Genomic DNA, 12,838 nt, shown 5'->3' with positions numbered 1-12,838 from the left:
GAAAATTGGGTGCATGCCAGCGTAGGGTCAACTTTTAACATGATATGTACCATTTTAGTACATCCTTTGATTATTGCTATATATAATGGAGAGAGCATTTCGTTGTTGACCTTGTATGCCATATCAAAACCCAGCCTCATCAGCTCGAGGTCGACATCTATTTGGTCGTGTTTGGCAGCAACGTGAAAGGCTGTGTCTCCATTTTCATTTGCTTGTTTTAGCGCATCCTTGACGACAACATGATCAATTCAATTAAGGTTGGAGATGATCTCCTCATTTCCAACCTTCGTAGCACAGTGTAGGGGTGTCCGTAACACCTTGTTTTGTACTTTCAACAAGGACATATCACTTTGAAAAACTTTCAAAGCAAGCTCGTTGTGCCTCTTAGTAACAAGTAGATGAAGAACAGTGTCTCCAAACTACGTTGCACTTTGGAGATCGAATTATAGGCATTTATTGTCACCTGATTAGGCATATTTGAAATATAACCTCTTAGATTGAGAAAATAATACAGAGGAGGTGATCAAGGCACATTTCTCAGACATTTTGCTCTGGTAATTAATTAGGTTGACAAAAAAAAAATTCAATTAAATAACGATACTTTAAAAAGTGTCATGTACCACATGACAATAACTTGGCTTTGGAAACATTGAAACCATTAATTTAAGCTAATCTAAAACCACACCATCAATCCATTACATAGTACCCTTTCCAAAAGCTCTTGTTCACCAAAAATTGTAGATAAGAATAGCCTTCCTAAAATTCCAAAATATCATGAGAAGATCGATCGGTTGTACTATGACATGCATAGACACTTCGGATTCTAATAGTACACTTTGTTTTTTCTTTTGGTTAAAAATTGTGCTGTCTAAATTGTTTTTTCAACAGTCAATAGTTCTTCAGGTCCATTCTTTAATGGGTTCACAAAGGCCCAAAAGGCCCAATTTGAGTGTTGGATCCGGGTTGGAAACCAGTTCTCCAGGCTCCAGTTCATGTTGGACCCGATATTTTCTTCCGGCTTGGCGGCTCACCTTCACCAAAAACCTCTCCCGTTGAAGGTAGGGTTTTACAACACGCGTTTAACCCGCAAGCCACTCAACCCCTCTCACTCTATCTCTCTCTCTCTCCCTGGTTGTGCATCTACGCATGAAACCAAGGTTTGACCTTTGTTTCTTCGGATGCGCCGCTATATGAAATCAGCATTGATCGCTAATTGGTCGATTGGCCTTCTAAAGATCTCACCGTTTCTGGAGAAAATCCAAAGAAAGAACAAATTATCCTCCCGATTTTTCTCAGCAATTGCAGTGCTCAGTAAAAACCTTGACTACTCAAGTGGTGAGGACAAACAAAGTTTCGTTCCTTCCCAAAAAGTTTGTCGCTTGAGTTCTATTCAGGTCTGTAATACCTTGCACAATCTAGAAATAAACCCTTCGGTCGCCTTTGCCTATTTCAAAGACTGTGAAAACCTTGGCTTTTGCCATGACCTCTCCACTTACACTGCCATAATCTCTATCCTCTACGATGCAAACCAAAAAGGAAGCCTAGTTTCATTATTTTCCAATCTTGTCTCCTTGAACACCAATCCAGGTTTCCAAATTTCATCCATCTTCTTTTCTCTTCTTCAATTGAGTAACGGGTCAGCTTTGGTACCATTCTCTCTTGATGCCCTTTTCAAGGCGTACCACACCTGTAAAAGGGATCCTCAAGAGGCTGCCAATTCATTTTTTCATTTAGGCAAGCTAGGGTTTCTCCCCACTGTCAGGTCTTGCAATTTCCTATTGAATTTTGTCGCTGAAGCTGGCAATGAAGGAACCCTAAGTAGTGTGTTTAACCACATGAGAGGATTCCACATAAACCCAGATATCTATTCCTTCACAATTGTGATGAAATTCTTTCTAAATGCTAAACAACCCGATAAGGCAATTTTGGTTTTTGGCCTGATGGAGGAAACAGGTATGAAATTTGATAGATTAACATATTTGACCTTCCTATCTGGCATGTTTGCATGCAAAAGATACGACCTCAGTTATGTGATGTTAGAAGCAATGATCAGAGAAGGGATGGAGGTTAGCCCTATAGATTTTAACATGGTGATCTATGGCCTTTGCAAGGAATCAAGATTAAATGAGGCTGAGGAGCTTCTACAAAATATGTCTAAACAAGGCGTACCACCGGATCATTATTCATATGGGTACATAATTAGAGCATACTGTGAAAAAAAGAATTTACAAAAAGCTTGTTGTCTTTATGAAGAGATGACTGCTAATGGCATTAAACCATCCCCTCATATAGTTGCACATCTTTTACAAAGCTTACATAAGCTTGGCATGTATAATGAGGTTTTGCTGTGGTTCATTAAACTGAAAGAGTCGGGATTGACATTAGATAAGGTGTTGTACAACTTTGCCATCAATGCATATTGCAGGTTGGGTTTGTTTAAAAAGGCCATGAAGCTGATCCACGAGATGAGAATTAACGGGTTGGACCCTGACAGGATCCATTACACCTGCTTGATTGTGGGTTTCTGTTTCAAGGGAGATGTTGTCAAAGCCTATACAGTATTCAATGAAATGCTTAAGTTGGGGCTAAAGCCTGATACAGTCACCTACAATGCACTTTTAAGTGGGTTTTGTGACAATGGCTTGATTAATGAGGCAAATGACCTTTTAGGACAAATGTTTAAACAAGGGGTTGAATTGAATGCTAAAACATATGGTTTGCTTATAGAGGGATTTTGTAAAGGAGGTAATGTTGGTCAAGCTGAGTCGTTGTTTAAAGTACTAAAACAGAGAGGCTCAAGGAAACAAATAGGTCAAACAGGTCGAACCTGTATTTATAGTTCAATGGTCTCGGGTTACTTGTATCGAGGATTAACTGAACGTGCGTATGAATTATTTTTGTGTTTCTCGCAACAAGGTTATCTGATAAATAAGTGGTCGCATGAATGGTTAGTTCGGGATCTCTGTAATGATGGCAAAGTCAAATTAGCTTCTAATGTGTTCCGTGTGATGCTGAGAGATCACCAAGTTGTACCCGACTTGCTCTCTTATACAATACTCATCACAGCTTTTTGCCAAAGAGAAGACATGTCTGGGGCCCTCTTCTGGTTTGAGGATATGATAAATCATGGCATTTGTGCTGATTTGGTTATATACACAACTTTAATGCGTGGCTATTGCAGGGTTGGAAGATTGCGTGATGCCTATGAACTGTTTGTGGAAATGAAACATGTCGGTATAAAGCCTGATGTGGTGGTTTATAGTGTTCTTTTAAATGGCCATTTCAACAAAGTTTTCGAAACCTGCTGGTCAGAAATAGCCAGAGAAAGAAGAAATTTTGAGATAAGGGATAAGGCTTTTAAGCTGTATAGGTGCATGGAGGAGGATGGGATTGAGCCTGATGTGACATGTTACACTGTTATGATTGATGGGCTTTGTAAGATGGAACATTTGCATGGCGCACAAAAGTTATTTGATGCAATGCTGAAGAATGGCTTGAAGCTTGATGTGAAGGCATACACGGCTCTGATAAATGGGTATTGTAGGCGAGGTGAAATTGAAAAGGCTCAGAATCTCTTCCTGAAAATGGTTGATTCTGGCCTCAGGCCAGATCTGCTTGCTCAGTTAGTCATGGATAAAGGATTGCTTCGTTCTAGTGAGATGAATAAGGGTAATGATCGTTATTATATTTTAAATTTATTTGTTTATTTTTTAAGACTCAGTTAGGCGGTAATAAGCGAGGAAAAATGGAAAGGAAGTACCTCAATGAAGAAAAAAAAAATGTACAATTTGAGATCAGACCGGCTGTGCACCAAATCATGTATTTATTTAAAAGCTTAGCTTTGTTTTCAATCTTGCAGAGCTGACGGAATGCCTTAAACTACTGAATTGCTAATTGTCTCAAGGTGATTCAATTGGATATCACAACGAATCTGATTAATGGAGGCTGGAACTGAATCTTCTTGTTAAAAGGTTTGTGTTTATTTTTATTTAATATATATTCTTTTTATTTAATATATATATTTTTTAATTTAATATATATTCTTGTTAAAAGTTTTGTGAATGTATGCTTAATTTGTCATATTTTTCTTTGGAATTATTTCTCACTATTTAATTCTAGTAGGTTAAAAAAATTTACCGGCTCAAGCAACAAATTTGCATTCATGCATGCAGCACACTCCACACCTTGCAAGCAGTTAAATTTTTTGGTAACAATTTGACTTGTGTCCTTTTCTTGTGTTATTTTTGTATTGATACTACTCTTAAAGATTGTATTCCTGAGGCAGTAACTCATCATTAAAGTGTTTTGCTTGTGTCGTTAGCTAAAGAGATACCTTTTTTGCTTGATACTTTGTTTATCTTGCAGTTATGTCTTTGAAAAAACTACAGGCCCAATTTTTATCAAAGAGTTTACTAAAACAAACCTATTTATATTTGTTCAAATTCTACTCTGTTCATGTTTATATTATTAGTAAACTTTCCTTTTTTATTTCAGATGTGTGGCCAAGAGAACTCTGTATGAAATGAATAATGAGACAAGCTGAATAAAAGCATTTGCTCAAGACTGACTGTTATTATGTTTGGGATGGACGTCGGACCAAATCCGGGTTGAGATTCACAAGGACGGTTTTGATTCACGGGTAAGTTTAGATTCGTGTGGATCTAAACTTGTTGGCACGAATCTCAATAAGGATCAGAGGGGTATTATCGGGTATTGGACCGAATTTAATACCCATCAGAAACCATCTACTCCCTATGATAACCCCCTTCTTTTCAATCACTTTTGGGTTGTATCTATGTATATAATTTGTCACAGTTCGTATATCCCTTGTACAAACTGTGACAAAATATATACATATGTCGAGAAGTGACATTGCATATTTTTTGGGAAAAAGAATTATACAAATTGCTTTCCTTGAATGCTTACAGAATTGGTCTCTTTTCTTGAATTCAAACTAGAGATTATATGTTGGTTTTCCACAATAGCTCAGGTTCAAATAAACTACTTTATGTATATACTCTGTTACGCAAATGTTATAATGCAAATAACAGTTCATATATGTTTGCATCTATAGTTGGATGCAGAATCATATCAGATACGAAATTTGTTGAATAATACTTTGGAATGGTCTGAGAGGGGCTTGCTACCTGGTTTGTTACAGGTGAAGCCTAGAAATAATTTGAATAATATATACCTGGCCTTCTAATGAAGGGAAGAGGATTATTTTTTTCTCAATGTTCTCCATTTTTTATATACCTGGCCTTTTGGTGTCTTACTCCATGTTCTCCATTTTTTATTGTAAAAGAGAATTAACGAAAAAATTTATGATGTTAATTTTTTGTTGGTTGTTATGATGGTCCCCAGATCATTTTGGATATGACTAATGAAGAATTGCTAGAGAGGGTTTGGTACATTTTCATTATTCTTTATTTTTCTTCTTCTATTAGCTACTTGTTGGTTCATGTTTCCAAAAAAGAGCGAAGCATTCGGAAAAAAAAGAAAAGAAAAACTAATTATGGGTATTGTATATACTGATTTTTTGTTTGTTTGTAGTATTTAATAAAACAAAATTTTAAAAATAAGATGTAGTTGAGAAAAGCTTAAAACCTAGCAAAAACACACCGATTTTTTTATTAATAGAAAATAAAAAATTGCAAAATGTCATTTCTATGGAATTTCAATTTGTAGGAAAAACATGTTGATTTTTCCCCTAAAAAAGACGAGGACAATCAAGCCTGTCCTATTAATAAAAAACTTAATCCCACAAATCAATTAACCAAGAAAAGAAATTATCTGTACGGTGGAATCCGTCCCATTCAGTTGGAAAAAAAAAAAGAAACAGTATCATTTGTTGGAACGGGATCTGATACTTTTCAAATTCTTTCTTTTCTCCTGCTATTCTCTCTGTCTTTCTCTCATGTGATATTCTTTCTCTCTCTTTTTTAAAGAGAAATATAGAGAGAAGAAGAGCAGTAAGCTGCTTTTCTTGCTAGAAAAGTAACGGATACATATTCTTATTTGTCTCGTTCAAGGTTCATGAATTTTATGTATGATTTTATGGCAAATAAATCTGCTACGATTCTAAGGGATTGTAGGGTCCCTACAATTCCAAATCTAACTTTTCATTTTTCGATTTGTACGAATCTCAAAACAAATAAAATGTTGGATTTGAAATTGTAGGGACCCTACAATCTCTTAGAATCGAAACAGATTTATTAAAATTATTAACCTGTTATCAAAATTAGAAATAGACTTAGATGCTTGATAATCGATCAAGTGTGTAAAATATGATCCAAACATAAATATTCTGTTACTCGGTGCATGGGCATGAACTGAAATATATACATAAAATATTGTATAAATCAATATTATCATATATTATTAATAGTAAACTATGTAAAATATTAAAAAAATAATTTTATCATAAAAATATAAAATATAAAATAAATCAAAATCATAATAATAAAATTATCTTTTTTTTTTTTCTTTTTTCTCTTTCTTTAAGATACACATAATACATTACACACAAAAATCGACACAGTTGAAAATTAGCTAATTGTTATAAAATATATTTATGTGGATGTTCATTCTATAACTTCCAATATTAATTATCCACTACCTCCACTATCTCCACTACCATGGACATTTATTTTCTCCTTTATTGTAACATCTCTTTCTAGCCTATAAATAGAGGCTTTGTAAATAGAGAATGGTGGACACACATATTATATACAATAGTGGAGAATACAAGTTTGTTGTTGCTCTCTTTATCTCTCTTGTTATTTACTTACTTTTGTTGCAACTTTATATTAATTTTACAACACGTTATCAGCACGAATTGCTCGGAAGAAGTTGCAAAGTAATCATGTAAGTAATTTGTGTGATTAATTATTATATCTTTCATTAATTTAAATTTCATTTAAATTTTTGATTATATTTGTTTTAGTTTATAAGAATCATTCCTTGAAGTGAATGATGAAATAATAACCTGAAGTTATTATCAAAACTAAATGTTTATCAAGAACCCGAAGTTCATATTACATTAATATAATAATAAGAGTAATAACCTGAAGTTATTATCACAACTAAAATTTTATCAAGAACCCGAAGTTCGTATTACTTGAATAAAATAATAACCTGGAGTTATTATTAGAATTATTTACAACCTGAAGTTCTATTATAAATTTTAGTATAAAATTAATATAATAACCAGCAGTTATTATAGGCCACTGGATGAATAATAACCTGAAGTTATTCTCAATTAAAACCTGAAGTTTTATTAGAAATTTTCATATAAAATCAATATAATAACCAGAAGTTATTATAGGTCATCAGATGAAAATATAACCCGAAGTTATTTCAAATTAAATTATACAATTATGCAGCCAAGCAATTTAATAACTAGAAGTTATTAAATAAAATATTTTATTATAACCTGAAGTTATATAATATTAACCTGAAGTTATTAATACATTTAATTTATTTATTTATTCATACAATTTACGTATTCTTTTATTTATATTTATTTATCTCCCTTTTCATAATATGAAGTTATGATATTAATAACCTGAAGTTATGACATTGATAACCTGAAGTTATGACATTGATAACCTGAAGTTATGACATTTATAATTCAAAATTATGGCATTCATAACCCGAAGTTATGGCATTAATAACCTGAAGTTAATGCGTATCTATTTTGTAGTATATATGACAAATCTCACAAAGTTTGAATTTATCTCATTTTTCATTTATCATAACTTGAAGTTATGGTAGTAATAACCTGATGTTGTAAATACATATTAATGAGAAAGAAAAACGTCCTGAAGATGTTTGTTTCAGATGTGGGATGATAAATCATTGGTCGCGTACTTGTCGTACGCCAAAATATTTTGTAGAGCTATATCAAGCCACAATCAAGAAAGAAGGGAAAAATGTGGAAACTAACTTTACTGAATATGACTCCAAAATGAATGCCATGTGGATACACATCTTGATGTATCAGATTTCTTCCATAATGTCAATGAAGAAATATATATTATTACTTAGGGAGAAAATATAGTATAAAAATTTATATTTATGTTTAATAAAAGTTTAGTTTACTTTTTAATTTTTTTTATGAAAATGAATAAAAGTAATTTATTTTTGCATTTTAAAGGAAAATGGCTGACGCAATGATAAGTAATGAAGATTCATGTCTGGTAGACAGTGGAACAACTAATACCATATTGAAAAGTAAGAAATACTTTTCACTATTGTATCTTGGTGAGACTAATATTCACACTATATCTGGCACAAGTAATTTAATAGAAGGCTCCGGAAGAGCTTGTATTTTGTTACCTGAAGGAACAAAATTAATAATAGATGATGCATTATATTCAAGTAGATCCAGAAGAAATCTACTAAGCTTTAAAGATATTCGAAATAATGGTTATCATATTGAAACTATGAATGAGAAAAATTGCGAGTATCTTCATATCACATCTATTAAGAATGGCCAGAAGATCATAATTGAAAAGATGCAAGCAATGTCATCTGGATTATATAGTACTTATATAAGTAAAATAGAATCAAATATGGTTGCTAACTCGAAGTTAACCGTTACTAACCAGAAGTTAGTTGATCCAAAATTATTTACATTATGGCATGACAGATTGGGTCATCCAGGAAATATAATGATGAGGAGAATAATTGAAAGTGCAAATGGGCATCCCCTAAAGGACCTGAAGATCCTATTATCAAAAGATATGACATGCGAAGCATGCTCTCTTGGAAAACTAATTATTAGACCATCTCCAAATAAAGTTGGACCTGAAGCTCCTTCATTTTTAGAAAGAATTCAAGGAGATATATGTGGACCTATTACACCTCCATGTGGACCGTTTAGATATTTTATGGTGTTAATTGATGCATCAACACGCTGGTCACATGTGAGTTTGTTAGCAACAAGAAATGTTGCATTTGCTAGACTATTAGCACAAATTATCCAATTGAGAGCTAATTTTCCGGATTATCAAATCAGAAGAATCCGGCTTGATAATGCAAGTGAGTTCACTTCTCAAACTTTTAATGATTATTGCATGTCTATTGGAATTACGGTAGAACATCCAGTGGCCCATGTTCATACACAAAACGGTCTGGCAGAATCGTTGATTAAAAGATTACAATTAATTGCTAGACCATTACTCATGAGGTCTAGTTTACCGTCTTCCGCATGGGGACATGCCATATTACATGCTGCTGCACTAATTAGATTAAGACCAACTGCTTATCATAAATATTCCCCATTACAATTGGTCTCCGGAAGAGAACCAAATTTGTCTCATCTAAAGGTATTTGGTTGTGCAGTATATGTTCCAATTTCTCCTCCACAACGCACAAAAATGGGACCTCAAAGAAGGTTGGGAATTTATATTGGTTTTAACTCTTCTTCTATTATTAGATATTTAGAACCATTAACAGGAGATGTTTTTACAGCAAGATTTGTTGATTGTCATTTTAATGAATCAGTATTCCCAAATTTAGGGGAAGAAAAACAAAAACTGGATAAACAAGTAACTTGGAATTCATCGTTATCTTATCTTGACCCCCGAAGTGGTCAATGTGAACTCGAAATTCAGAAGATCATAAATATGCAAAGAATTGCAAATGAATTGCCTGATGCATTCACAAATACGAATAGAGTTACTAAATCACATATTCCAGCTATAAACGCACCCGCTCGAATTGACATTACAAAAATATCTAATGAATCTAATGTGCGTAGAAAACGTGGAAGACCACTTGGTTCTAAGGATGTAAATCCACGTAAAAGGAAAGAGCAGAATAAAGCAGTTGGTCCAACCCCAGAAGAGGTTGATGGTAAAACTCCTGCAGAAGTCAATAAAACCCCAGAAGAGGTTGATAGTAAAACTCCTGAAGAAGTATATAAAATCCCAGAAGAGATTAATGGTAGAACTCATGAAGAAGTTGATAAAAACTCAAAAGAGGTTGATGAAGTTCCAGAAGAAACTCAAGTACCAAATGAATATGAGATTTCTATAAATTATGTAATAAATGGTACTATATTAAATAGAAATAAAACACATGTTTATGAAATCTTTGCATTCGCTATAGCAAGCGATGTTATAAACGAAGAAGATAATGTGCCAAAAACTCTAGAAGAGTGTAGACAAAGAAATGATTGGCCTAAATGGAAAGATGCCATACAAACAGAATTAAGTTCATTAGACAAGCGGCAAGTATTTGGACCTGTAGTCCTAACGCCCAATGATGTTAGCCCTGTAGGTTACAAATGGGTATTTGTCATAAAAAGAAATGAGAAAAATGAGATTGTGAGATATAAAGCAAGGCTAGTGGCACAAGGCTTTACACAAATACCTAGAGTTGATTATGAAGAAACGTATTCACCTGTAGTGGATGCGATAACTCTCAGATTTCTAATAAGTCTCACAGTTGCAGAAAATCTAAAAATGCGACTTATGGATGTTGTAACAGCCTATTTATATGGTTCACTTGACAGTAATATATACATGAAAGTCCCAGAAGGATTGAAAATGCCTAAAGCATATAAGTCAAAACCTAGAGAGATGTACTCTATAAAATTAAGAAGATCTTTATACGAACTAAAACAATCTGGTCGAATGTGGTATAATAGACTGAGTGAGTACCTTCTAAAAGAAGGATATAAAAATAATATAATTAGTCCGTGTGTTTTTATTAAAAGATCAAATCTAGGTTTCACAATCATTGCAGTGTATGTTGATGATTTGAATATTATTGGATCTCTTGAAGAGATTGAGAATACTGCAAAATTAATGAAGAATGAATTTGAGATGAAAGACCTTGGTGTAACAAAATTTTGTCTCGGCCTGCAGATCGAACATCTAAAGAATGGAATATTTATCCATCAATTAAATTATGTTGAAAAAATATTAAAAAGATTCAATATAGATAAAGCTCATCCTTTGAGCACACCAATGGTTGTACGATCACTAAATGCAGAAAATGATCCTTTTCGCCCACAAGAAAATAATGAAAAAGTGCTTGGTCCTGAAGTACCATACTTAAGTGCAATCGGGGCATTATTATATCTTGCAAATAATACGAGACCCGATATCTCATTTGCAGTAAATGTGTTAGCAAGATATAGTTCCAAACCAACCAGAAGACATTGGAATGGAATTAAACAAGTATTTCGGTATCTCTGCGGAACTAGAGATATGGGGTTATACTATCAAAAAGATACAAAATCCAATTTAGTTGGATATGCAGATGCAGGATATTTATCAGATCCACATAAAGCACGATCTCAATCGGGATATGTATTCACCTATTGTGGAGCTGCAATTTCATGGCGATCGACAAAACAAACTCTTACAGCTACATCTTCAAATCACGCCGAACTGATTGCCTTATACGAGGCGGGTCGAGAATGTGTTTGGTTACGGTCAATGATTCAAAATATTCAAGAAGAATGCGGACTTAAAAACATCAAGGTAAATCCTACTCCGCTATATGAAGATAATGCAGCATGCATTGCACAAATCAAATAAGGATATATCAAAGGAGACCGAACTAAACATATTGCACCAAAGTTCTTTTCGACACATGACCTACAAAAGGAAGGCGTAATAGATGTTTGCCAAGTCCGATCAATTGACAATCTTGCAGACCTATTCACAAAATCTTTACCAACAAAGGTTTTTGTACAACTCACGAAGAAGATAGGTCTACATCGATTGAATGATATTCAATGATATCAAATTGAGGGGAAGCATTATACGCACTGTACTCTTTTTCCCTTAACCAAGTTTTTATCCCAATGGGTTTTTCTTGGTAAGGTTTTTAATGAGGCAGTACATGGTCCTGAAGTATCATGTTGATCCTGAAGTATCATATTAACAACGTATAATGAAAGATGAACATCCAAGGGGAAGTGTTATAAAATATATTTATGTGGATGTTCATTCTATAACTTCCAATATTAATTATCCACTACCTCCACTATCTCCACTACCATGGACATTTATTTTCTCCTTTATTGTAACATCTCTTTCTAGCCTATAAATAGAGGCTTTGTAAATAGAGAATGGTGGACACACATATTATATACAATAGTGGAGAATACAAGTTTGTTGTTGCTCTCTTTATCTCTCTTGTTATTTACTTACTTTTGTTGCAACTTTATATTAATTTTACAACACTAATGTCATTGCCATAATTGTTTTTTTAGTTAAAGACCTTCGTTAGTCATGCCAACCCAGTCGGATCAATAATTCTCTTCTTATATACCATGCCGCGGATACAAATACCAAGGCAACACACAACGCGGTTACCCATTAACCGGACGGTATTTCCGATTATCAAATAATCCAACAATTTCTTTCTTTCCGGTTTTCTCATTTTCGGAAATTGAATTACCTGAAAGAAATTGAAAATCCGGTTATTTGATAACCGGATTAGGTATTTTTCGAGATTCTTTCAAAAATTGAGTAGATTTAATAATTTTGTTTTATTTTTGAGTATTTATAAAAAATTTGGGACTTTATGTATGGTTTTATGGAAAATAAATTTGCTACGATTCTAAAGAATTGTAAGGTCCCTAAAATCTCTTAAAATCGTAGCAGATTTATTAAAATTATTAACCTGTTATCAAAATAAGAAATAGACTTAGATGCTTGATAATTGATTGTGTAAAATTTTAAAATTATTAACCTGCGCGGTTTAGATATAAGAGAACAAAATTATAATTTTATTTTTAAAATTTCGATAACTGCTTGTCAGATATACTCATATAGATGAGTTAGGCTAATATGACACTAGTGTTATATCAAAC

General features: G+C 33.4%; 1 protein-coding gene across 2 annotated transcripts; it reads left to right on the top strand.

Annotated features, from left to right (window-relative positions):
- The first annotated feature begins 1,117 nt into the window (after positions 1-1,117).
- Positions 1,118-4,919, top strand: LOC144556930 (uncharacterized). 2 transcript variants are annotated; one of them, XM_078305434.1, is made up of 4 exons: positions 1,118-3,669; positions 3,860-3,971; positions 4,123-4,207; positions 4,495-4,919. In XM_078305434.1, the coding sequence occupies exons 1-2, from the start codon at positions 1,179-1,181 to the stop codon at positions 3,892-3,894; spliced, it is 2,526 nt and encodes an 841-aa protein (XP_078161560.1). In that variant the 5' UTR covers positions 1,118-1,178; the 3' UTR covers positions 3,895-3,971; positions 4,123-4,207; positions 4,495-4,919. The 2 variants fall into 2 exon arrangements, with proteins under 2 accessions (XP_078161560.1, XP_078161561.1); XM_078305435.1 differs by lacking the exon at positions 4,123-4,207.
- Positions 4,920-12,838: the final 7,919 nt, after the last annotated feature.

Source organism: Carex rostrata, chromosome 7 (genome assembly GCF_964058835.1).
Source record: "Carex rostrata chromosome 7, lpCarRost1.2, whole genome shotgun sequence".
Classification (NCBI taxonomy): domain Eukaryota; kingdom Viridiplantae; phylum Streptophyta; class Magnoliopsida; order Poales; family Cyperaceae; genus Carex; species Carex rostrata.
The sequence above is the reverse complement of the archived record's forward strand: the minus strand, read 5'-3'. Positions and strand labels throughout refer to the sequence as shown.